The 24,418-nt window shown below is 42.0% G+C and overlaps 1 protein-coding gene across 6 annotated transcripts; it reads left to right on the top strand.

The window, feature by feature from the left end:
- The first annotated feature begins 867 nt into the window (after positions 1-867).
- PRPF40A (pre-mRNA processing factor 40 homolog A) lies at positions 868-22,801 on the top strand. Of its 6 annotated transcripts, none has more exons than XM_035566097.2 (26): positions 868-1,405; positions 2,217-2,354; positions 5,343-5,423; positions 5,838-5,868; positions 6,075-6,097; positions 7,302-7,379; positions 7,481-7,591; positions 8,031-8,151; positions 9,414-9,438; positions 9,919-10,218; positions 10,604-10,712; positions 11,613-11,677; positions 12,299-12,463; positions 13,981-14,089; positions 14,290-14,440; positions 15,251-15,384; positions 15,670-15,784; positions 15,942-16,033; positions 16,206-16,322; positions 16,808-16,945; positions 17,064-17,159; positions 17,839-17,925; positions 18,009-18,105; positions 18,195-18,256; positions 19,513-19,647; positions 22,642-22,801. In XM_035566097.2, exons 1-26 carry the CDS (start codon positions 1,040-1,042, stop codon positions 22,732-22,734), a joined length of 3,039 nt encoding a protein of 1,012 aa, XP_035421990.1. In that variant the 5' UTR covers positions 868-1,039; the 3' UTR covers positions 22,735-22,801. The 6 variants fall into 6 exon arrangements, with proteins under 6 accessions (XP_035421990.1, XP_035421988.1, XP_035421987.1 ...); XM_035566095.2 differs by having other exon boundaries at positions 983-1,405; positions 7,278-7,379; XM_035566094.2 differs by having other exon boundaries at positions 983-1,405; positions 7,278-7,379; positions 15,930-16,033.
- Positions 22,802-24,418: the final 1,617 nt, after the last annotated feature.

The raw sequence follows: 24,418 nt of genomic DNA, 5'->3' as shown, positions 1-24,418 counted from the left end.
ACTACATCCAAAGGGCCACATTCACAACTGATTTTAACAAACTACAGAAGGAGTTATATGGAGCTCAACTGCATTTTAAATTACAGATACTCAGAAACAAAGCAGTGAGTTGGTGCTACCTCTAAACGTACGTAATTAAAGAGAGGGTTTACACATACTGTGCAAGTTTTACCTGGCTATAACAACTTCATTCTTCGCACCAACCACTTTCAGCAGATGCATTATTTTAAATATTTGTGTATGTACCACACGCAAAGAGCACACACCTCCGTGTTGTAACACTTTATTGAAAACCAAGGTTACACTTAATTTCAGTCAGAGCTGTGGTGGATTTTCACATCAGACGAACTTCCAGCTCTCCTTTTTCGCCCTCCCCTTTCTCTCAGGGCTTCCGGCACCGGCCCTCACTGGAGGCCGCAGGCCGGGGCTCCCACAAAGCACAAAACCCCCCGATTTCAGATAGATTTGCCCCAAAAAATGCCCCACAGCCGAGACGCCCCGACCCGAACCCCCCCCCCCGGCCGGGTCCCGCCGGCCCAGCGGGCGCCAACCACCTCGCGCCCAGGGCGGGGGAAGCCGGGGCCACCCTGCCGCGCGCGCGCGCTCCCCCACCTCGGCCCGTACCAACGCGCCGTGACGCGGGGGGGAGACGGACGCGCGCAAGCCTTCGAGCCGGCGCATTCTATCTACCGCCCGGCGCACGGGGGGGATCTCCCGCCCCCTCCCTGCCCGCTCAGGCAGGCGGCTCGTCAGCCGCGGCGCTGTTCTCCCCCTTCTCAGGTGCTGTGGTACCACCCAGCTCCTGGTGGCCCGCCCCGGGCCCACGTGACCACATTCCCGGCGTCCCCCGGGCTCGGCCCCGCCGCACCTTCCCCCGCGCCCGCTCCGCTCCGGGGCCCGGCCCCGCCACCGCCGCCACCGCCGCCGCCGCCCGCGCTCGGCCCGGCCGCAGCCCCCCGCCGCCGAGGGGCCGCTCCCGCCTCCTCCCCGCCTCTCCCCTCTCCGCCCGCTCCTCGGGGCAGCCGCTCCCGGCCGGGACATGTCGGGCGGCGACTCCGCGGCGGCGGCGGCCGCGGCCTCCCCTCAGCCGCTGCCCTTCTCGCTGCCCAAGCCGCCCCCCCTCATGCAGCTGACGCCGGGGGACGCCGTCCGGCCCGTGGCCGCCGCCGCCGCCGACCAATCGCCGAAGGGCAGCCGGCTGGCGGGCCGCCCCGATTGGCCGGCGGGCAAGCCAGTCAGCCTGCTGGCGCCGCTGCTCCCGCCCCGCGGCGAGCCCGAGCCCCTGATGCCCTTCGGGCCCTCGTCGCGGCAGCCGCTGCGGGGGCGGCTCCTGGGCAGGTGCGGCGGGGGCAGCCTGCTGAGCCCCGCCATGCGGCCCGGGGCTGTCGACCGCGGCTCGCTCATGGTGAGTGCGGGGCGGGGCGGGGGGGGCGCCGGGAAGCGGGGGGGAGGCGGCTGGGGGGACATTGGGGGGGGGGGGCTGCCGCCGCCGCCGCCGCCGCCGCCCTGAAATGGCACCTTCAGGTGGTGCTTCCCTAGTGACCTGGAGCGCCTGCCTGCAGAGCTGTGGCGCAAGGCCGGGCTGCGTGCTCTGCGAGTGAATTCGTTCACGGCACAGCTCCTAAAGGACTCCTAGAACCAGCGCTTGTGGCCACAACAGAAGGCACGCGCTGTAATTCGAGCATTTTAAACGAACGACATCTCTCATCCGTAGACATTTTTGTCCTTGCGGCGTGACCATACCAGGCATCGCAAGAGCAACAGAGTTCGGTTGTTTAATAAGGAGATGGTGGTCACATTCACTGTAAAAACTCTTCCAGGTCACGTTCATTGTAAACGCTCTTTCAGACTTGGATATGAGGAGTGAAAGGAATGTGTGTAACTTTTCACAATGAGCAAACTCACTTATAGTTGTGCAGAAGAGCACACAGAAGTAGTTACAGGCCCAGGTTTAGTACGCTTTGCTGTGACAAGCCATAAGGTGGCTTGAGAAAGACTTGTGGAGGTTTCATTTGGATGTTGGTTTAGAAACTTTATTAGTTCTAATGCTCACGACTCTAGAGGACCTGGAAGATCAAATGCTTACTGTCGTTACTGCTACGCAGTGTTGAGTTAAAGTTGATTAAATAATTTTCCGTTCAGCCTCTCTTTGTTTTCAATGCTTCTGTGGGTCGTTAGCTTCACGCTCATTTTTTTCCTTTGTTGCTGCCTTTCAGATGGGACACCCAGGGATGCCACATTACCCGCCCATGGGAATGCACCCCATGGGGCAGAGGCCACCGAATATGCCGCCGGTTCCGCATGGTATGATGCCTCAGATGATGCCTCCCATGGGAGGACCGCCGATGGGGCAGGTAACGCATTTTTAGTGTCTTTTTCTTTCTTCCCATAACGATGTCAGGTCATCTCCGCTTGTAGGTAAGTCTCGTATGGCAGCTTGCAAGTGCTAAGGTTAATCATTCAGGGTGTCTTACGCCACCGCTCCTATCCATCTGCAGCGTGCAGAAACTTCTCGTTATAGCAGATAATCAATACGCTTCATTTGGCCTTGGTAAGCATCAGTAGATGTAGGTATGAACCTGTAATTTGAATAAAAAAGATGCTGCTAGTTTTGCATGGATTTTGGAGAAGTAAGGTTGTCATCTTAGTACGTATTAGAATCGAAAAGTGTTGGTTCTTCTCAGAAGTAGAAAAGATAGAGAACTTCATGTTTCTCTTGTTCTTGGCTATCTGCTCTGTCCAGGTAGACGAAAATTGCAGGGAAAAATATTTACAACTTGAGTTTTTGCAGAATTCCTTCCAGAATCCTAGGGAGGGACGTGTAATATGCTGTTATTGCTAGTGGAATGTGCAGTTCGAAAAATAAACTTGGCTGTTCACATTGACTGGTGTGAAGCTGGGTTGACGGGTAGAGTAGTCAGAATCATAGCTGTGCTTTTTGCGTGTTTAAAGCTGTATTTTAAATAATGAAAAATCCTTTCCTGTGTGGTTTCCGATTTAAGAGTCAGTTCTCTTTCTGGTCTTAAGAGGTGCTGCAGTAATACTGCTTGTGATAGTGGTTTGCCTAAGTAGAAACTGAGGGTTATCAACTAGACTGGTGAGGGGGTGACATGAATGGTTAACGCCTCAAGAAGAGCCCACGAGGTCATCCTGGCCGCTCCTTGTGCTCCTTTGCAGTACCTTGGATAGAGCATGTGCTTTGGTTTTTTTCCACTGATGCACTGAGCCTGAGAGGACTCTTCAGCGTGGTTTTGCAGCCTGTTAGATCTGCAAAATTAATGCAGTTTTAAAAGGTGAGGAGGACTTGGCTGTTGGTATGATAGCTAATGGCGTGAGCTTTTGTGTGTGCTTGTTAAAAACTTAAATAGCAATTCTATTTTATTCCTTTGCTTAACAGGCATTTTGGTTTGTTTCCTTCTATTCCACTATTCTTACCCATGTAATACGTGCGTAACGTTCTTACCCATTTCGGTGTCTAATATTTTAGTGAGCAATGGAGATAGAGAACTGAGGAGTTTTTGGTAGATGTAGAGTAAAAAGCTGAAGATGAATGGCATGGCAGAGAGGGGATTAGAGGCTCGATCTTCCTGCGGCCCTGAGGCTGGGACGGGGTGGTGATACCCTCACACCGGATGGGTGGAAGTGTCAGCTCGTGTTGGCTTGTTTCCTTGGGTGATAACCACTTTCTTCCAGCAGTTATCGGAGGTTATTTGGGAAACTTCGCAGGATGAGGTGTTTTCCTAGCTCGTCTGTCTCCTTTCTGAGGTGAACCCCTGTAGGGCAGGTGACTACCTTGCGTAGGTAACAGCAGTAGTGTGGCCTCCTCTCAGCATCAGTCAGAGGAAGGAAGGCCTTTTGGAAATGAGTAGGGTCGCCTTCCCAACAGATTTTTTTTTTTTTTTAGCTTTGTGTCTTAGTGTCACACACAAATAGAGCAGAGCTCGGGGTTTCTGTAGGACCTGGGACAGGGCTTTTAAGAAGCTTGATGCTCTCAGAGCCCCCTTAGTTGGAAGTAGCAGTGGGGCAAGAGTGCTTTCTTCTCCTGCTTCTACAGGATGGCGAGGAATAGGAGGGACCGCCTTCCAGTCTTTCCTTCCTCCCTCACCCTCCCAAGAAAACCTTGTGGATTGAGGGTGGAGCAGTAGCCCTACCACATACCCTCTTTCCCCACGAGATGCAAGATGAGGAGAGTGGTAACCTGGTGCTCCCTGAAGATACAGGGGGATGGGGTCTCTTGGCCAGCCTGCCAAGGACAATAAAGGTAAAGGGGCACAACTGGAAGGTTAAAGGGGGTTGACTTCTAGAGATCTGTTTGGGATCGGTGGCCAAAAAATTGCGTTGGCAATACCTCGATTATTTATTTTGTTCCTTTTGCCACTTTATTGATTGTTTAGCAGTTCATAGAAGTCGGGATCAGTAAAAATATTAATAATAATGGGAAACGTACAAAATATTAAACACTTTTTTCAGTAGCGTTATCAGCTTTCCAGCGTATCAGTTCAGTGCGTAACTTCTGCATAACCATCCCTTTGAGACTGTAAGCATAAGTATTGGAGCCGAGGCGAGCTTATCCGAGTAGCAGTTCCGTGTTCTGTATCCCATCAGATCACCCGACAAACTCAGATACAAGTCTAGACTCAAACTTTCCCTTGCTGTGGTACGGTGTTTATCCCCATTGCCAAGTTCATGTTGTACATGGTTAAATACTGTATGTCTATATGAAGATTTTCATCCAGATCTTTAAAAAAGAGAGTTCAGAAATCAGTGTGTTTGATGTTTAAATTCAATAGCTCTCTTCATCTTGAAGTTATTTGCAGAAATTCGTTCTTCTAGTGTCCCTGTAAAGTGTTGTTCCTTCCTGTTTGCAGAGGTGAGAGGAAAGGGAGACAGGTTGAAAGTTGCAAAAAAAAAATTGTGAGCACAACTAATCTTAGACTCTGAGTTTACCTTTCCTATGTTTAATTCATTCCATGTGGCCTTGGAAGTTTGCAGAAATTTTTCCCAACCTTTATTTTTCCTGCTTTAAGATTTCAGTAATAGCTTATCACACAGATTACATACCTCATCATTTGCTGCTGTTCTTTTGTTGAAGTGGTGGTCTTTGTTAATATTACACATCAGACTTCAGAAAAAATGAGACGCGTTACTCCTAATGTAAGTTTTTGTAGGAAGCAGAAGGGAATCAGGATTCTACCGATGTAACTTACTTTTTGTTTCCAAATGCTTAGAAGGTTCGTTTGTATTAAAGCAAGTGTCATGTAATTATTTTAAAACAAAGATGAGGCATCATATTTGATGTTTAAAATATCATAAAGTATATCTGAAGTACTGTTTAATTACAGATGCCTGGAATGATGCAGTCGGTAATGCCTGGAATGATGATGTCTCACATGTCCCAAGCTGCTATGCAGCCTACAGTTCCGGTGAGTTTAATTTCACTTTTTTGAATTTGAAAATGTCTTTGTGTCAGCTGTTTTTGTTTAGCATGGGTATGTCTTCATTTTCTTCCACTGGACTGTGAAAAAGCTATTGCTAATTGTGATGGAGCTTTATGTAGGAGATCATTTATTTGGGATTTAAAGACAGAGATATTGGGATAATGGCAGGAGAGACCCCCGGTGTAGCTTATTTTGTATATTGCCTTTCTGAGAAGCAGCTTGATGTTCCTAATTCAAGTCAACAGTAATAATTGTGTGGGGGGTGGGAAGCTAGGAATCCATATTTAAGACATTAGAGCATTTTGCTGCTGGACACCCACTTGTTTGGATAAGTTCTGTATTTGTTGATTGGATTACAATTGTACTTGGTGCCTAAATATCTGCTGATTGTTTCTACAGCCAGGGGTGAACAGCATGGACGCGCAAGTAGGTAAGTATAAGCTCTTTGTTACTGTTTCAAAGTATTTCACCAAAATTAGGTGAAGTACCAAAAAAAAAAAAAAGAAAAACCACCACACTTCTGTAAAATGTAATTTAACTGTTACTGATTCCCGGAGAAATTATTTTTCTTTTAATTTTATGTGTTTTTACCTAGGAAAAAAAAAGTAACCAGCCTTTTTTGATTGTTTTTTTTAGGTGTAACGCCACCTGGAACTCAGGTAGGTGAAAATCAAAATTCTAGAAGTCTTTAATAGAAGTGTGGTGTCGTACAAACATGGCTTTACAGATTTAAAACTTTCTTTTTGTCCTCCTTTTATGGAGCTTGCTGGCCTATCTGTGATTTAAGGCTTCATTAGATTATCAATTGGTAGTTAATGTTAAAATTAATAGCTTCAAATGCATTTCTTCTGCTTTGCCAAGGTTTTCATATGTTTTATGTGACATTAGTATTTTTATTTTAAGGAATTGAGCTTGAACTTAAGTAAAAGGTGTGCTTTTCTTGTTATTTCCATGAATTTTTGAGCTTTGGAATTAATCTTTGTCTAGTTCTTCTAGTGTGCAGGGCAGTTTATTTTGATTTTTTTTTTTGGTGTCTAGGATATAATTCACTTGCTGTTCAGATAGGTCAAAAATACCCAGCTTACTTTAAAGCTGTCTCTCTTCAGTTTTAAGTCTGCCAGTGTCAGGCTAGGCAGTTATTCAGGGTAAAGTTGTGGCTTTGTACTGAAGAAGAGTGAAAGTTGTTCCTACTTTTTTTTTTCCTTTTTAAATCTGCCTTCTGTTACACGAGCAATTTATAAGTAGATTTTTGCCTAGTGTAATTATTAAATGAATATCAGTTATTAAATGAATGAGTGAATTTCAGTTGTTCTTTTATTTCTGAGACTTGCATTCTGTGTAATTGACCTGTGAAAGGGTTGTTTCTTCTCAGCCATATTCAGTAACTGAAATGGCAGATTTTCAGAACAGATTTCAGCTACAGCTGAGTTCTGCCACCTCTGATTTCAGAAAATTTATATAAGCTGTTGTTGAAAAGCATTAAGAAGGTAATCTTGAGTTCACATGAAACTCTTGAAGTCGGATTTCCTTGAAGCAAGTTTTTCTTAGTTTTGGAAACGTGGCATGCTTTATTATTTGAAGATTATTACTCGAAGTTGCTAGGGTCTGATCCCACTAAGTTTTCCATTCTTTTCTGATGGCAATTGGCTACCTTGGATTGCTGAATGGGAGGGGAGTGGGAGACTTAATAGCATAGCACAAACTAGATTCTTGAAAACAATACCAACTTAACATTGTTTAGATTTTGTTTTGCTGCATTTCCTTTGCTACTGAATTATTTACTATATTTAATATGCACATTCAAATGAAAAACAAATAGTAACCAGAATGTCTTTTCAGAGCTCTGTTTTGTTTCGCCCTCAGACAACACATCCCGTAGTTTGTGCAGCTCAGCAAACCGCCACAACCAACAGTTCTGTTAATGAAGAGCACTCTAAACAGGTTTATCTGCTTTCCACTTGTATTGTACTTTTTAGTGGCTTTTGATAGCATCTCGGTCATCAGTTATTGTTCATCATTAATGTTATATTCAAATTTCCTAGAAATCTACATGGACGGAACACAAATCACCTGATGGAAGAACATACTACTATAATACTGAAACAAAGCAGTCTACCTGGGAGAAGCCAGATGATCTCAAAACACCAGCTGAGGTAAACTAAATTCAAAGGCAAATTACTGTATTGTGGAAGTTTGTGTGAAGGCAAGAATTTACTACATGACTACCATGCAGGATAGGTGCGCCAACAGATTTTTATCAGTGGGATCCAACTCCTAAAATAGAAATGTTGCAAATATGCTTATATCCCCTTCCTTATCTTGGTGGAATGTAAAGCTGCAAAATGGACAAAACTAAAACAGTTCTCAATTTATATGTAAATTTTCCCAATCAAAAGGGTGGCATTCTTCAATATTTAGCTAAGTGATGTGTTTATATCAGTAGGGAGGATTTTCCTTGGCAAGTAGATGCCTGTATTTGTCGATCCTTAAATTATTTCTTGGGTTAGTGCTTATGGCTCGCTTCTAGCAGTCTTCTAATTTTAAAATATTACTGTGAATTTGATTGTATGTTTTTGGTTTTTTCTCTGTTAGCAATTGTTGTCGAAGTGTCCCTGGAAAGAGTACAAATCTGACTCTGGAAAGCCATACTACTATAATTCCCAAACAAAGGAATCACGCTGGGCAAAACCCAAAGAACTTGAAGATCTTGAAGGTAATGTCAACAAAGTTGAGTAAGGAGGGTTGCAAGCTGTGCACATGCACAAGTTATGGCAAAAGACTGTTGTCAGAGCACAGGAGTTACACTTCTGCTAGAAATAAAAACTAAAGGAATTAGCTGCATGCAATAGAGTTCTACGGTCTGAGATTTCTATGGAGCATTCTTGTTTTCGTTGTTTTTTTCTACCTCATTGACACCCAGTTTTCCGTAATACCCTTAGTTCTCGCCTACTTATGTAGCGGCAGCAGCAGAAGCTCCCCCTTGTGTCCTTAAACAGGAACTGAATGAGGATGTAATGTGCTGTGGCTTGTTCGGAGCTATGTGCATGTTCTTATTACATTAGGTAATGCTTCATTTGAGTCTGTTGCATGATTTCACTCTTAGCCACCAATTCTTTGGAAACGTGGGAACTTTGGTAGAATTTTTTAATGGGTTCAGGTTTGTGAGGGGAGACAAGAAGCAGAGGGGCTACTGTAGTAATCCTCATTCACCTGGGAAAACAGGATAAAAGGGTGCTGGACTTCTGTAATACTATATAGCTTGTAATCGAGTAGGAATTGCATTTTGTTTTGGTGTCTTGGAAGAATTTTAAGAACAGTAATATGTTTTATACTGAAAGCAGAGTGTGTACTGAAAGCCAAAACTGTGTGTCAGGCTTTGCTTAGGTAATTATTTCCTGTTAATTTCTCTCAAAAAATATTATGAGAAACTGTTGTAGCAAAAAATACTAGTATGTTTGTATTGACCTTCTCTGTTGTAAAAACAGGCGGGGAGGGACACAGAACATTGTCTATTCATTTTTTTTAAACAAACATGATGATGTGCTCTTGTTCTTCACTTTTAGAAGTTTTGTTTGGTATAGTGAGGGAAATAAGATCTTGATGAAAAAGTACAAAACCAGCTGTTTATAAAGTAAATATATAGAATACTACAATGCATAAGCATCAGTGAATGTTCGAATAAGAAAGAAGGAAAGGTCTGTTTCAATAAGCTTAACGTTCTGTTCTTTAAAATAGTTGAAGTTGAAATAATTACTTTAAATTGAGGAAATCCCTTTCATACACCCTAATCTTAATTTAGTGGGGTTTCTAAATTTTGTTTCAGTTGTAATTGATTTCAGTCTTCAAAGGACAATGGTAATGAAGATACTTAAATCTGTGCTTTTATTAAATCATGCTAACAGTGACTTTTTACCATACGTAAAATATCTTTATTTAAAGCTGTATTTTGATTGTTTTTTTCCTCTTCTCCTCTAGCAATGATTAAAGCAGAAGAAAACAGGTATGTTTTTAGAGTGTTACTAGTGTTGTGTTTTATGTTAGGCTGCCTATTACTTCTTAAAAGTAGAATGTAGTCCTTGAATCTTAAACGTGGTCCTTGCATGGACAGGTTGCCCAGAGAAGCTGTGGGTGCCCCATCCCTGGAGGTGTTCAAGGCCAGGTTGGACAAGGCTCTGGGCAACCTGATCTAGTGGGTGGCATCCCTGCCTATAGCAGGGGGTTGGAACTGGGTGATCTTCAAGGGCCCTTCCAACCCAAGCCGTTCTGTGATATTATCCTATGATATAATACGTAAATGCATAGTTTCATTGAAGCCTTCCTATCTCAGAGCTGATTATTTTGTATTATTCTGAGATAAAATATTTGTAACTTGACTTAAACCTCTCCCTTCCTACTTTACCTTCTTTAAACTACTGTCTTCCCTAACCTGTTAAGCTCTCCAGTGCTTAAATGTGACCGTTGCCATTTTTGATACCTACAGCACCAAGCCTGAAGAGTCAACTGCAACGTCATCTGCTACAGGAGAAGCAGCAAACACAACCACCACAGCCACCACTGCTGCCGAAACCGCAGCAGCTGTAACCACCACCACTACTGCAGCGACAGCAGCCTCTGAAGGAGAAACTGCTGCAGCGTCTGGGACGGAAAATGAGAGTACTGCCGCAGCCACAGCAGAGGAACAGGGACAGCAAGCAACTTCTGCACCTGCTGCACAGGAACAGAGTGCGGAAACTGCAGCTAATGCAGCGGATGATTCTTCCAAGCAGGAGGGTTCAGCAGAGTAAGTAAAATTATATAGGACTTACGGTTTTTGAACTTCTGTATTTCTTGTCAGATTTGGTTAATCTCCAGTTCTAGGTGGCCAGGCTTCTTTGACAACTAGCTGTTTCTTCAGTGAAACGTAAGCATGGATCTCAGTGGCAGCAGTGAAGAATGAATAAGAAAGAGGAAGGAGTATTAAATCTATTTTTAAAAATCTAATGCCCTCTTGTCAGCCTTCCCCTAAAGCTAGTATAGAACCATTTGTGGCTCACAGCTGATAAATTTTCAATAGCTTGAAGAGTTCTCTGGGGGTAACATTATACACTTACCCTATGTGACTCTTCAGTGACTTTAACTTAGAAAAAAAATGCTTAAATACTAAAATAATTAATTTCTGTTTATAGTGCTTCTTCAAAGAAAGAAGACGATGATGCACAGCCAGTTAAAAAAACCTACACGTGGAATACAAAGGAAGAAGCAAAGCAAGCATTTAAAGAACTCCTAAAAGAAAAGGTATTTCAGTCAGTTGTTATTCTTAATGCTTTATAGAACTACGCAAGCTACGTTTACTAGGTACAGCTAGAGAGGGCTTTTGTGTTTGTTTTTTTTAAAGTCTCTCACTGTTGTGAAAGAGGACTTACATGCTAGACAAGAAATGTGGGAAAAGAAATACAGTGAAAACAATGTACAGAGTTAGCCTTTTTCAGAAGCGCTTTGGGTGAGGAGCAAGGTGTAGGATTTTCATCAGGGCTCTCAGGTCAGCTTTTTTCCTTTCTTCCTTTTACCTACTCCCACACTATCATGCAAACTAACGGTCTGGTGTTTGTCCAGGATTCAGACTGGAATGGTGAGTGATTTGATGGATACCTTCACTAGATGTTTCAGAGACAGTTTAGAGATCCATATTGAAAAACGACAAACTGTTAGGTTTGGTGTGCAGCATTCCCATGAGCTAGTCTGATTTAACATTTTTCTGTGAAGTTGTAATTTTAACAACAGTATTTAAATGTTTGTTGAAGTTATGGTTACCATTATTTTTGACTGACTGTGAGGTACGTTTCTAATAAAAATGTTGTCTGATTGTCTAAGTCTTGATTTTTTTCATCTTTGTTTTAAAGATGGAGGTGAAGTGAGAGTAAAATGAGATTCGCTTTGGTTTTCCCTCAGTGTAGTGAATCTGTTTTCTCAAGTGAGAAAAATTTCCAGGAGAATTTATTGTAGGGATAGTGATAATACCAAAGAATCTAGTTTCATTTCTCAAGCTGACTGTTAATAAACTGTTAATATAATTTTGTAACAACAAATGTTGTCTTAACCCCAAAAAATGTAGTGCTTTTCTTTCTAAGGATTTTTTTTAAGGAAGCTCTAATTGTTAGATATTGGTGCCAAAGTAATGATATAATGTCTTGACAGAGAGTACCGTCTAATGCGTCTTGGGAGCAAGCTATGAAAATGATCATTAATGATCCTAGATACAGGTACTGCTTGATTCTTTTCTCATTACATTTCTATACAAATACTGTTTGAGGTAGTTTGACTTGACTGGTGCAACTTTTTGATCGCTTTAATACATACTTGTCCATTTGTGAACATACGCTATTGTCAAGGAATGCTGTTCCTTTACTATGTAAAGCACAAGTCCTGGGTTTAATTTTTGATTAGCGAAAGATGAGGCAATTGACGGTTGTATTTTAGTCAGTTTAAATGACTTGCTTGAGAACAAAGGCATGCTTTTACTGGAGCTGAAGACTTTCTAGGCTACTTTTTGAAATGGATGGCTGCCATAAACATTGGCAGGAAAACTGGTTCATATCAATTATAAAAAATAATATTGAAATGTGTAAACACTACCCGAAAATAGGATAGTAGTTTGTTTTACTCTTAACTGCTTTTATTTATAACTTCTTGTTCTTACTACTTTCTTTTTAAATGATATTTCATTTCTCTTGAAGGAGAGAGCGCGATGACTGGCCGTATAGATTAAATATAACTTTGTCTCAAAGATTTGCATTGTTCAGATCTGTTTTATGTTTTGACTCTCTTCAGTTTTGTTTTTCTAACTTAATTTCCTTTTCTGTAATTCATTTTTTTATACAAAGTGCTTTGGCAAAGTTGAGTGAAAAAAAGCAAGCCTTTAATGCTTACAAAGTTCAAACAGAAAAAGAAGAAAAAGAAGAAGCAAGATCAAAATACAAAGAAGCTAAAGAATCCTTCCAGCGTTTTCTTGAAAACCATGAAAAGATGACATCCACAACAAGATACAAGTAAGATCAATCTTAAATGAAGTTCTGACCTTTGCTAGCTTGGCAAGTTTATCCTTAAACTGGCTGTTTGCTCTTGGTAATGCTAGCCTTTGTATTTGCTCAGCCTTGAAAAGCCGGAAAGTAAAATATTTATGGGAAGACAACTCTTCTCATTTTCACAGAATGTATTGAAGTCAGGCAAAATAGGCAGGAAAGAAAGAAAAAAGAGGTAACACAAAAGAGTGGTATACTGATTCAACTCGTATGGTTGAACTTTGAATAAGTAAAGGTGAATAGTAACACTGGGAGGTGTTTTATGTTACATCTGCCATTAAGAACAAAGAAAGCCTGATAGCCTGTTCATGGAATGTGATACTGTGTAAATGCTGTCAAATTTTGGCATGTCTGGGGCCAACATCCCAAGTGTTAAAATAGAAGTGTGATAGACTTGTCAGGTTGAGCTCATAGTAAATACCAAGCCTGCCAGAAATCCATATTATCAAAGTTCAGTCAAATTTAAAATCTCAGTTGACAAACTGTCCAGACTCAGATTTTTTTCTTCTCTGAGTACTGTATCAAGTACTTGTGAGCACTGACACCAAGCAACTTGGTGTAAGACAGGTGAGTCAGCATCCTACATTTATGCATTCTGAAGCTGGAGTCTGTTGGAATGTGGTCTGAGTGTAAAGCGGTGATAACTTCGTTAAATGTGTGATGTTAAGCACGCGAACAGTCCCTTCTGTGCTTTAAGCCTAGATTATCTTTAAAAGTTGCTTTCATTTGTTTTTCATTGATTCTAAAAGCACAATGTAATCCACGATGCTGATGGTTGGTTTCAGGTAGTAGGCATGCGGACTGGTAAGGCTTTATTCTCTCCAGAAAGACTTGATGAAGGGTTGAGAAACAGTTGTGTGAAGTTTGAGTTTATCCACCACAGTGACTTAACATTGTGCGTGGTTTTCTAGGTGGTAAAGATTCTAGGTCAATGCAGACAAATTATAGGTAATTTCCCACCTACAAAGAATTAGTAGTTGTGTGGTGTTTTGTGCTATCCTTTTAAAACTCGGGTTCTTTTTTGTTTTAATTTGATTTTATTTATTATGTGCTCTTTTTTAAGGGTTAAATCTGATAGACAGCTGTTGTGCAACATTACTGAATCTAAAGGACAGTGCAACTTTATTCGTCTCTGTCTAGTTCACAAATAGGAAAGAAAAAAGAAAGACATTGCAGCTGCCCAAGGGGAGGTGTGTCTAGTAGGCCTGTCATTGAAAATTTTCTTCAGCTGATTTCACAGGGTGCTTACTAGATTTGTAGGTGAACCTGGACTTTATGGAGAGGAATATTGATTTTTCAACTGTTTTCATTGTTTGTAAGAGGGAGAGAAAGCTGTCACAGAAGTTGTCCAAGAGAGAAATTTGGGAGATGTTCTACAAAAGCATTACTGCCTATAATGTAGCTGATGTCCCACTGTCTTGCAATAACGTGTTAAATGAGTATTCACCAGTAAGTTGTTGTATGCTTTTTCTTTCTTTGTATAGAAAAGCTGAACAAATGTTTGGGGAGATGGAAGTCTGGAATGCAATATCTGAGCGTGATCGTCTTGAAATTTATGAGGATGTCTTGTTTTTTCTGTCTAAGAAAGAGAAGGTAACTTTTGTACCTGTTTGGTGGTTTTTTTTTGACTTACCAGTAAATTAGTTTATACCACTTGGTAAAGAAATCTTGCAAGCAGTGCAGATCTGTGCGTAGTTCAGGGACAGTGAAAATGCAAACAGAATGGGAGGAATTTGTAGGAAAGACACTGGGAACCAAATAAGCATTGTTGCATTACTACATTTTCTCCTCAGGAACAAGCCAAACAGTTGCGAAAGAGGAATTGGGAAGCTTTAAAGAACATACTAGATAACATGGCTAATGTCACTTACTGCACTACTTGGTCAGAGGCTCAGCAGTATCTGATGGACAATCCTACGTTCGCAGAAGACGAGGAACTTCAGAGTATGTAAAAAGTCTACACGTTTCTTCTGGATGGAGGGAATGGATTTGTCTTTAGCAGTGAGGGTTCCCGGTTATGGCTTGCTCTTGTGAGGTTGGGAGCAGCTGTGACAGCTGCTGAGCAGTGCATGTAAAAGGGCCTGTCTTCTTTTGGCTCCTCAGAAACAACGTCAGCTTCAGAAACTGTTATTGAGTAGTCTTAATAATAAAGCATTGGACTCCTCTGTCATGGGGATTAAACTACCTCAGTAGTTGTTATCCTGTGAAATTTGGAGAATTATTTGACAGCGTAAGCAGGGTGGCAAATACAGTACTTTCTGCTAGACTGAGGTTCTTCTGTGTTTGCTTTCTTAGAAGTAGTAATCCTTTTTATTCTTCTGAGTAAGAAGGTATTTTTTCCATTATGTTCACATCTTTGTTGTAAATGGGTTGATCCTATTTTTAAGAGCAGCATATGCTTTCACACAACTGCTGAAGTATTTGATAGAGTTACTGCGTTCTAACTTCTTTCCTGTGTTTGTAAGATACCTGGGATGTTAGAGGGAGATGCACAAGTGCTCATCCACAGTATTTTCCTCATCAAGACTTCCACGCTCTGTATTGGCAAAGAAAATTTTGCCAGGTTGGAGGGGAGGAGGGTTGGTGGTTTTGTTGCTGCACAGGTCTTTAATATATTTCAGTGGTCAATTAATTTTCACCTCACTCCATTAATAGTAACAATTGGCAACAGTTATCTCTTAAGAAAGGTCTTACAGTTAGTGAGTAGCAGTACTTAATTTTTTCTCTTAATGCGCTGTTCTTACCTGTTGCTAGATATGGATAAGGAAGATGCGCTGATCTGTTTTGAAGAGCATATCAGGGCACTGGAAAAAGAGGAGGAAGAAGAAAAACAGAAAAGCTTGCTTAGAGAAAGAAGGCGGCAGCGTAAAAATAGAGAATCTTTTCAGGTTGGTGGACTTTATTTTTCTGTCCTAGACGTGTCATACAGATTAGATACTCCGTTTTTTTCTTATTTCATAGGATAGGCTAATGGGTACATATAAGGAATCGAATATCAGAGTTGCACCACTTTGTGATGTAATAAATCTGTTTGCCAGAAACTGGAAGAATATGGAAAATTAAAAATTTAACAAATATTGAATTTCAGTTATCAGGAGTATTCGTTTCAGCTGTTAGCAAAGTTGGAAGTATGATAAGTGATGATGAAATTCCAATTCACTTGTATTTTGTAGATATTTTTAGATGAACTTCATGAGCATGGACAATTACATTCAATGTCCTCTTGGATGGAGTTGTACCCAACCATAAGCTCTGACATCAGATTCACTAATATGCTTGGTCAACCTGGTAAGAACACTTTCCTTCCAACCCTGTAAAAATAAGGTGTAAAGCTCTTAATCTTGGGGCAGAGTAAAGCAGGGTTGTCTGTATGTTTTCTGAATTTTTTAAAAAATGCAGCTCTTTTATTAGAGCTAGCTTTTGACTTATTTAGTTTTTTCATCAGGATCGACAGCACTTGATCTTTTCAAGTTCTATGTTGAAGACTTAAAAGCACGTTACCATGATGAAAAGAAGATAATAAAAGATATCTTAAAGGTGAGAGGGGAAAACGCCCCATTATGCTGTTTCTCTTCTAATGCCAAATACCTATTTCAAGTGAAAACTTTGCTACCGGGAGGTAGGATTTTACGTAGCGTTGATGTCGTGTATATCACCATTAATGTGAGAATTCCTTAACTTACCTGATGCAAAGGGATTTGTTTAACAGGATAAAGGATTTGTGGTTGAAGTGAACACTTCTTTTGAAGACTTTGTTACGGTCATCAGTTCAACTAAAAGAGCTACAACTTTAGATGCAGGAAATATCAAGCTGGCTTTCAATAGTGTAAGTATTAATATATAGGAATGTTCCAAAATTGTGATAAAAAAATCCCTGTAAAATAAGAATTGGCACTTACTTTCACTGTATTATGACTACTGTTACAATATTTAAGAAAGAGGCTGTGTTTTAGAGCCGCTTATCCTGTAACAGTTCCAAAATAAAGATTGAAGAAGTGGATTTTTACCTGAAACCATAAACATCTTGAGGAAAGTAAAACACATCAGTAGGAATTCAGTAATGTTATCATGCTTATTTGTAATTTCTTAAGGGATTTTCATGCATTTCTGTTGGTCTGGCTTGCATCAGGCATTAAATATATTTTAGATTCTGTTTGAGAAACGCATGCAAGTAGTGGGTAGGTGCAAATGACAAATAGAAAACTCAAAAGGTAAACTGTCATTGGGCTTTCCAAAAATTGCATGAAACTGAATTATTAATCTTCCTTTTCGATATTTTTCAAATAATCTCACAACTTTAATTCAATATAGCTGCTAGAAAAGGCAGAAGCTCGTGAAAGAGAGAGGGAAAAAGAAGAAGCTCGTAAAATGAAGCGCAAAGAGTCTGCCTTCAAGAGTATGTTGAAACAAGCTACTCCTCCGATTGAATTGGATGCTGTCTGGGAAGATGTATGTATTGTCGCTTAGCTATGAAAGTCTTTCCTAATATATTTAACAAGCTGTTGCGTGCTAACAGTTCCGAATGGCCATATTCCATATTAGTAATTCATTGCTGTTTTTTTTACAGATCAGAGATAGATTTGTGAAAGAACCAGCATTTGAAGACATCACTCTAGAGTCTGAAAGAAAAAGAATATTTAAAGATTTCATGCATGTACTAGAGGTAATTATTTTTTCCTGATTAGAGAATATACCAAAAAAAATCTTACCTGATTGTCTCCCTTCCCACATAATTTGAGAGAGACGTTCTGTATTTCCCTAAAGGATGGATAATACAACCTCATTTTGAAAGTGAGGCACTGAAGAAACATGTTATAATTATTTGATATGTAGCTGTTCTGTTGATCTGCTTCCCTGCAAGAATTTTCAAAAGTTAACTAAAATTAACATTGTTGAAAAAGGTGTTGTCTTTTTCTAGACAGTGTGAGATAAAAATTTGAAACACATACGCTTTATGGTTCTTGTTTCAATTTCTGGAGCTGAAGAGACTTTAAAATGGCTTAATTTCAGAATTTCAAATCTTGCAAAGCAAGGTGTGCAGCATGTTGTAGGCCAACTTGAGCAAGTACTTGGATGCATTGAAACAAGGATGCAGGTAACAGGAGCTGTGTGCATCCGTGCCTGAAGCTAGCTGTCTGTTTCCTTGCTCCTGAGCGCTTGTTATTACAACTTTAACATGGCAGTACTGGTAGTGGTGTATAATTTTTTGACACAAAAAATGCTTGATTATCTTTAATCACTACTAGCTGTAGGTGCCATGTGGATGGATGATGAGAGATGTCATTAGTTTCTTGCTGTGCCCTGTAGATGAATTCTAACGTTTGCCTTTTCATGTACTCTAGCATGAATGTCAGCACCATCATTCAAAGAACAAGAAACATTCTAAAAAGTCTAAAAAACATCACAGGAAGCGGTCTCGCTCTCGTTCGGTAAGGCGTTTGATGTCGTAAAATCTACCCCTGTAATTAATCGTTTGGAATGCTGTCTTGCTAACCGCATTTTTTGTATCAAGGGCTCAGAGTCTGAGGATGATGATAGTCATTCAAAGAAGAAAAGGCAACGGTCAGAATCCAGATCTGTTTCTGAGCGTTCTTCCAGTGCAGAATCTGGTATGAGGTTTTTTTCTTTGCTTTAAAATTAGTGTTACTCTGTTATGGGTAATTGTATTCTTACCATTTTTTTCTCCATGTGTTTGCAGAGAGAAGTTACAAGAAGTCAAAAAAACACAAGAAAAAGAGCAAGAAGAGAAGACATAAGTCTGTAAGTGCAGCTAAGGTTTTTTTTGAGCTAGTTTAAGGGACAACTTGACACCTTATGGTGTTAGCAATCCTTTTTTGGGTATTTAATCACCCAGCTGCCTTTATAGTAAGCACTCTGAGATCAGACAGGGTATTGGTATAATAGTAACTTTGTTACATACACATTAATATTAAACTACTTAAGACCCCATAATTTTTTGGGGGGGTTAACCGCCACTAATCAAGGGAGTATGAAGGACTTACTAGTAGCCTGCTAATTGTTGTTTATCATCATGGCAAGTCTTGGCGTTGGCTTTTACTGTGGAGCGCTCTGTAGAATCCCTGCCATCTTTTCCTTTTGCCTTATGCTAAGCATCGTTTCTTTTGTCTGCTTGAGTATCGGGGTTGGGTTAGAAGCTCTGACATCAAATGTGCTGGAGCATCAAAAGAACCTAAAGAGCAGAAAGCTTTTCGTTCACTCTGTATCAGTTGAGGCCAAAGAGTATTTTTGGTGTTGGGTAAAGAAAGAAGTTGGTGTCTCTGGACTCTGTTGCTGCAAAGCTTTTTGAAACTCATCTATTCTTTTGTTTGTGTAACTTCCCAGCAGTTAGCTGTGCCCTTCAATAGACAGCATCCACAAAGAGTGGGGATGCTAATTGTTAGGCGCTGAGTAACACGTTAGTAACTAAAGGATCACAACACAGACAGGGTCACATAAGCTTAGTGACACTGGGATGAAACGGAATGAAAGCACAGTTGCAGCACCTAATCCCTCAGTCCAGTAAAAGCCCAGCAGCATTAAAGCAGTTAAATATGGCAAAGCAACTGTGTTAGAAAAATGTTTACCAGCCTTCACCCTTTCCAGAGATCACAGAACGTTAGGGATTGGAAGGGACCTTGAAAGATCATCTAGTCCTTGAAAGATCATCTCCCTGCTGGAGCAGGAAAAATTCTTGTTGGATGAATGGCATTTTTGTATAGAAGAGATTAATCGTATGGCACCCAGCGTGCCCTGTCTTAGCATGCACTGAAAATGGTAAATGTTTTTTTTAAGACTCTCTCCTTTTCTTTTCAAATCACTTTAGTAATGTGATTTGAAATTACTCGTTTCTGCCCTGGTTAATAGGATGTGTTAAATCAGTAACCGCTTCAAGCAGTTTCTTTCTAATATGGCCTATATTAAAATGAAGTCAGACTTCTCTGAAGTGTTGGTATTCTGTAAACTGATATCTAACACAGTTAATATTAATATTTAATATTTTCCCTTTGTTTACAAAGGATTCACCAGAATCAGATATTGAACGAGAAAAAGACAAAAAAGAAAGAGAGAGAGAAAGTGAAAAGGATAGAGCTAGACAAAGATCTGAATCAAAACATAAATCTCCGACTAAAAAACGACCTGGAAAAGATTCTGTAAGCTTTCTTATTTCCTTCTTATGTAATGCCTTTGGGCTTTATGTATCAGTGGGTTGCTGGAGTATGCAAGTTTATAGGTTCGTAAAGGGTTTACCTTAAGTAAGGTGCTAAAGCTTTATTTATGTTCCAATTCCATATATGAAAGGACTGAATGTTCAACCAGAGCTGAACCATGCAGATCCTGTGCCCTCGCTTAGTATTTAGTTGTTGATGTGTGAAATTATTTGGCTAAATGCTGTTCGTTGCTGGTGATGTAAAGTGTAAATGAGGCACGTTATCTTACAGACCGTATTGAAGCGCAGTCCGTACTGTGACAAAGTGCTATTTAGGATTAGACTGCCTTTCTTTTTTTCCATCCAATTTGCCAAATTGATCTCAAAGGAAAATGAGCAGCACAGCTGGGTAAAGATCTGACTGATTGTGGGGCTTCTGTTCTAAAATTTTAGTCCTCTTGTCACTGTTTTAGGTAGCAATTGCGATGCTGGGTGGTGTTAGCCTGATACTGGGAGAAAGTCTAAATTCTTGAACTTCTCAAGCAGGAAAATCATATGGCAGTGTACTTGTAACCGTGATACAGACACAGACACAGACACAGACACAGATTTCTAGGTTGGAAGAGACCTCAAGATCATCGAGTCCAACCTCTGACCTAACACTAAGTACTCCACTAAACCATATCACTAAGCTCTACATCTAAACGTCTTTTAAAGACCTCCAGGGATGGTGACTCCACCACCTCCCTGGGCAGCCCGTTCCAATGCTTAATAACCCTTTCGGTAAAGAAGTACTTCCTAACATCCAACCTAAAACTCCCCTGTCGCAACTTTCGCCCATTCCCCCTCGTCCTGTCACCAGGCACGTGGGAGAACAGACCAACCCCCACCTCACTACAGCTTCCTTTAAGGTAACTGTAGAGAGCGATAAGGTCGCCCCTGAGCCTCCTCTTCTCCAGGCTGAACAAGCCCAGCTCCCTCAGCCGCTCCTCGTAAGACTTGTTCTCCAGACCCCTCACCAGCTTGGTCGCCCTTCTCTGGACTCGCTCGAGCACGTCCATGTCCTTCCTGTAGCGAGGGGCCCAAAACTGAACACAGTACTCAAGGTGCGGCCTCACCAGAGCCGAGTACAGGGGGACAATCACCTCCCTAGACCTGCTGGCCACACTGCTTCTTATACAGGCCAGGATGCTGTTGGCCTTCTTGGCCACCTGAGCACACTGCTGGCTCATATTCAGCCGACTATCAACCAATACTCCCAGGTCCTTCTCGGCCAGGCAGCTTTCCAACCACTCATCTCCCAGCCTGTAGCTCTGCTTGGGGTTGTTGCGCCCCAGGTGCAGGACCCGGCACTTGGCCTTGTTGAACTTCATACAGTTGACCTCAGCCCATCGCTCCAGCCTATCCAGATCCTCCTGCAGAGCCTTCCTGCCCTCGAGCAGATCGACACACGCACTTAGCTTGGTGTCATCTGCAAACTTACTGAGGGTGCACTGGACGCCCTCATCCAGGTCATCGATAAAGATATTAAAGAGGACCGGCCCCAGTACCGAGCCCTGGGGGACACCACTTGTGACCAGCCTCCAACCAGATTTGACTCCATTCACCACAACTCTCTGGGCCCGGCTATCCAGCCAGTTTCTAACCCAGCGAAGCGTACGCCAGTCCAAGCCCCGAGCAGCCAGTTTCTTGAGGAGAATGTTGTGGGGAACGGTGTCAAAAGCCTTACTGAGGTCAAGGTAAACCACATCCACAGCCCTTCCCTCATCCACCAAGCGCGTCACTTTGTCATAGAAGGAGATCAGGTTCGTCAAGCAGGACCTGCCTTTCATAAACCCATGCTGACTGGGCCTGATCGCCTGCTCGCCCTGCAAGTGCCGCGTGATGACCCTCAAGATAATCTGCTCCATGAGCTTTCCTGGCACTGAGGTCAAACTGACAGGCCTATAGTTCCCCGGGTCTGCCCTCCGGCCCTTCTTATAGATGGGCGTCACATTGGCTAGCCGCCAGTCAACTGGGACCTCCCCCGATAGCCAGGACTGCCGATAAATGATGGAAAGCGGCTCGGCCAGCTCCTCCGCCAGTTCTTTCAGTCAGTTCTTTCAGTCAGTTCTTTCAGTGATCTTGCGCTCTGCTGTGGTGGTTCTGCATGTGACTGGTTTTGGAAGGTGTTCAGGACAGTGTTTTCAAAGACGTGCAAACATGTTTTAAAAAAAAAAAAAAAAACAGAATTGGAGGGGGGAGGAATCAACATCTTTGGGTGTCTGTGGGAATCGTTTGCCTCGCCCTGGTTAGCTGGGTGGCGCTGATGGCGCTGTCCTTCTGGATAGCGCCCCATATGCTCCGCCTCCCAGGGGGAGGAGGGAGGGCAGATGGTGCTCTCTGTATTATCTTCTTAAAATAAGCTGCTTTGGCCTCATCTGAATGCCGCTGAAAAACCCAATTACGTGGCTGAATGCGAACGTGAACTCAGGTGTGATTAAGTGGTCACTGTCTACTGGAGGACCTCAGCTTAGCTTGCAATTTCCCTCTTTCCCTCCCCGCCTCTTGTTGTGACTGCTGCTGCCTGAACGCCCTGCGAGAGAGGCGCCGAGCAGCTCGCGGGGCTTGTGAGCAGCGCGCTGGTACCGTGTGGGGATGGCTTAAATACTGCGATGCTTACAGGCATCGGGTGACACCAGAAACACTGCTCTCGAACGTGTTTTATTAGTAAAAATGTCTGTAGAAAAGTCCTGCTGGAAAATCCAGGGCTCAGCTCTGTCTGTCCGTGCAGGAACAACTGCGGACAGGTGTGCACCATGCAGGATGACAGGTTCTGGGGGATTTTAGCGCTCAGAGAGCATGTGCCTGGGCTTCAGCTGGGAGCCTCCGTGCAGAGCGTTCCCTAAAGCGCTGCATTAGGGTTAGGAGGCTAACGGGGGGCCCCTACTGTGCCTCAGCCAGAGAACAAAGCGTGGAAAATAAATCGCTCTTACCATTAACCTTTTTCTCTCTGCAGGGTAACTGGGATACTTCAGGCAGTGAACTGAGCGAAGGGGAGCTGGAAAAACAGAGGCGGACTCTTTTGGAACAACTGGATGAAGATCAATGAGAACGTTATTTATACCAAATATGTTTACATTGTGGCATAATAAAAGAAACCAATGTCTGATTCAGGATGTGGGTTCTGATATCCTGAGTTCCATTGTTGGAATAACAGTGGGTTTTAATCTTACCACGTAAATACATTCAAGTACTATTATTATGGGCATCAAATCTAGAAAAGTGAATGAAATTCTGAGTTACAAGTTGAATGTCTGTCCTTGACCTGCTAGGCGGAATGGGTGTTCTGCTCGCCACGGAGAGAGCCCTTTGAAGGGAACAACACGGTGGAAGGCTTTTCAGTTCTCGCTGGATCTTGTCTGCAGGCTAAGGAAAGTGTTGGCACCTTTCTAGCAAAGCATCTCCTAAGTACGGTCCTTTCTAGAAAGGTAGTAACACTGTCTTTCCTGGCCAGTGTAGGCAGGTAAAACTTCATTTGTAGAAAGATTTTTAATATAGTTTCTTGTGGCTTAATTTGTCTTATGAATTTGGTTTTATTTTTTGAAAGGGGAAGGCAATGGAAGGGGAGTAACGAATCCATTTCTTCATCTGTACTGCAAAAATAATCAGATCTTGGAATTGGTCTTTTATGAACTACATTCCTGGCCAAACCAGTTTTGAGCATTTACGTGAAGCAGAAGACCGGATGTCCTGGCTGAGATTCATGTTTAAGTCTCATCTCCAAGCGAATGTTTATGGTAAATAAAATGCAGATGTGGCTGACAGAAATGCAATAGGTGCTTCAGTGCAGTGCCGGCAGAGGGTGCTGCTGCTTGCAGCTGCCCTTTGTATTAGCATAAAACCTGATCCAGAACAGCTACAGCTGTTTCAGCATTTATCTTCACGTTAAGAAAATCCTAAGTAAAATAAAAATCCTGTAAATTAATTTCAATATGTTGCCTTAAGAACCTGCTGAAGAATGTACCACCAGCGTTTCAGTAGCAGCTGCAGTATCCGTGTCTAGAACCTCAGTGTGTGCTAAACCCTTCCTTAAAAAGGGAAAAGGAAGAAGCTTAAGCTCCGAAGCTCCGTCTCTTTTTTGATTGCTTTTAGGAAAGTTGTCGGCCCTGTTCAGTGACAAGCAGTGACTGCTGTGGTACACATTCTGAAACCTTTGATTGGAATATTTTTGTACATTTTTATCAATTATTAAACCTTGTCTCCTAGTGTGTACTAGTATTTATTTCTAGTTTTAAATACTGTGTACAGCTCTGATAAATTATTACTATCTTCTGATTCTTGGATTTAAGCAACATATGCTCACACAAAAATAACTTGAAGGCTGTATTTGGAGTTTTGCTCTGTTTTCAGTGCTTTTTTTCCTAATGTATGACAGCTGTTACTAGTGCAAAAATAACCCCAAAGGTCCAATTCATACAGCATATTTTCTTGCTAGGGTGGTTACGTGATTCAGGCTTCTTAAGAATACTGGTTGAGATTGCAATTAGTCATTTGAAATACAAAATGCTGGAGACAGCTGCTCTGCTCTATTTAGCAGGAAATAACTTTTTTTTTTTTTTTACTGAGTTCAGTTGGTGCTTAGATGATGGTCAGTACAGAGCCCGTTTCACTATTGTTGCTTTCCAGCTGAGAGCATTAATTGCTCATCACCCACTCACTGCCCATCACTTAAAAAACAAACAAAAAAAAAATCATAGGTTTGGGCAGTAGGATTTGTGGTCATTCTTTGCCTA

The sequence above is a fragment of the Cygnus atratus genome, chromosome 6 (assembly GCF_013377495.2).
Source record: "Cygnus atratus isolate AKBS03 ecotype Queensland, Australia chromosome 6, CAtr_DNAZoo_HiC_assembly, whole genome shotgun sequence".
NCBI classification, from domain to species: domain Eukaryota; kingdom Metazoa; phylum Chordata; class Aves; order Anseriformes; family Anatidae; genus Cygnus; species Cygnus atratus.
Note: the sequence above shows the minus strand (reverse complement) of the source record. Positions and strands in the feature narration are given on the sequence as shown.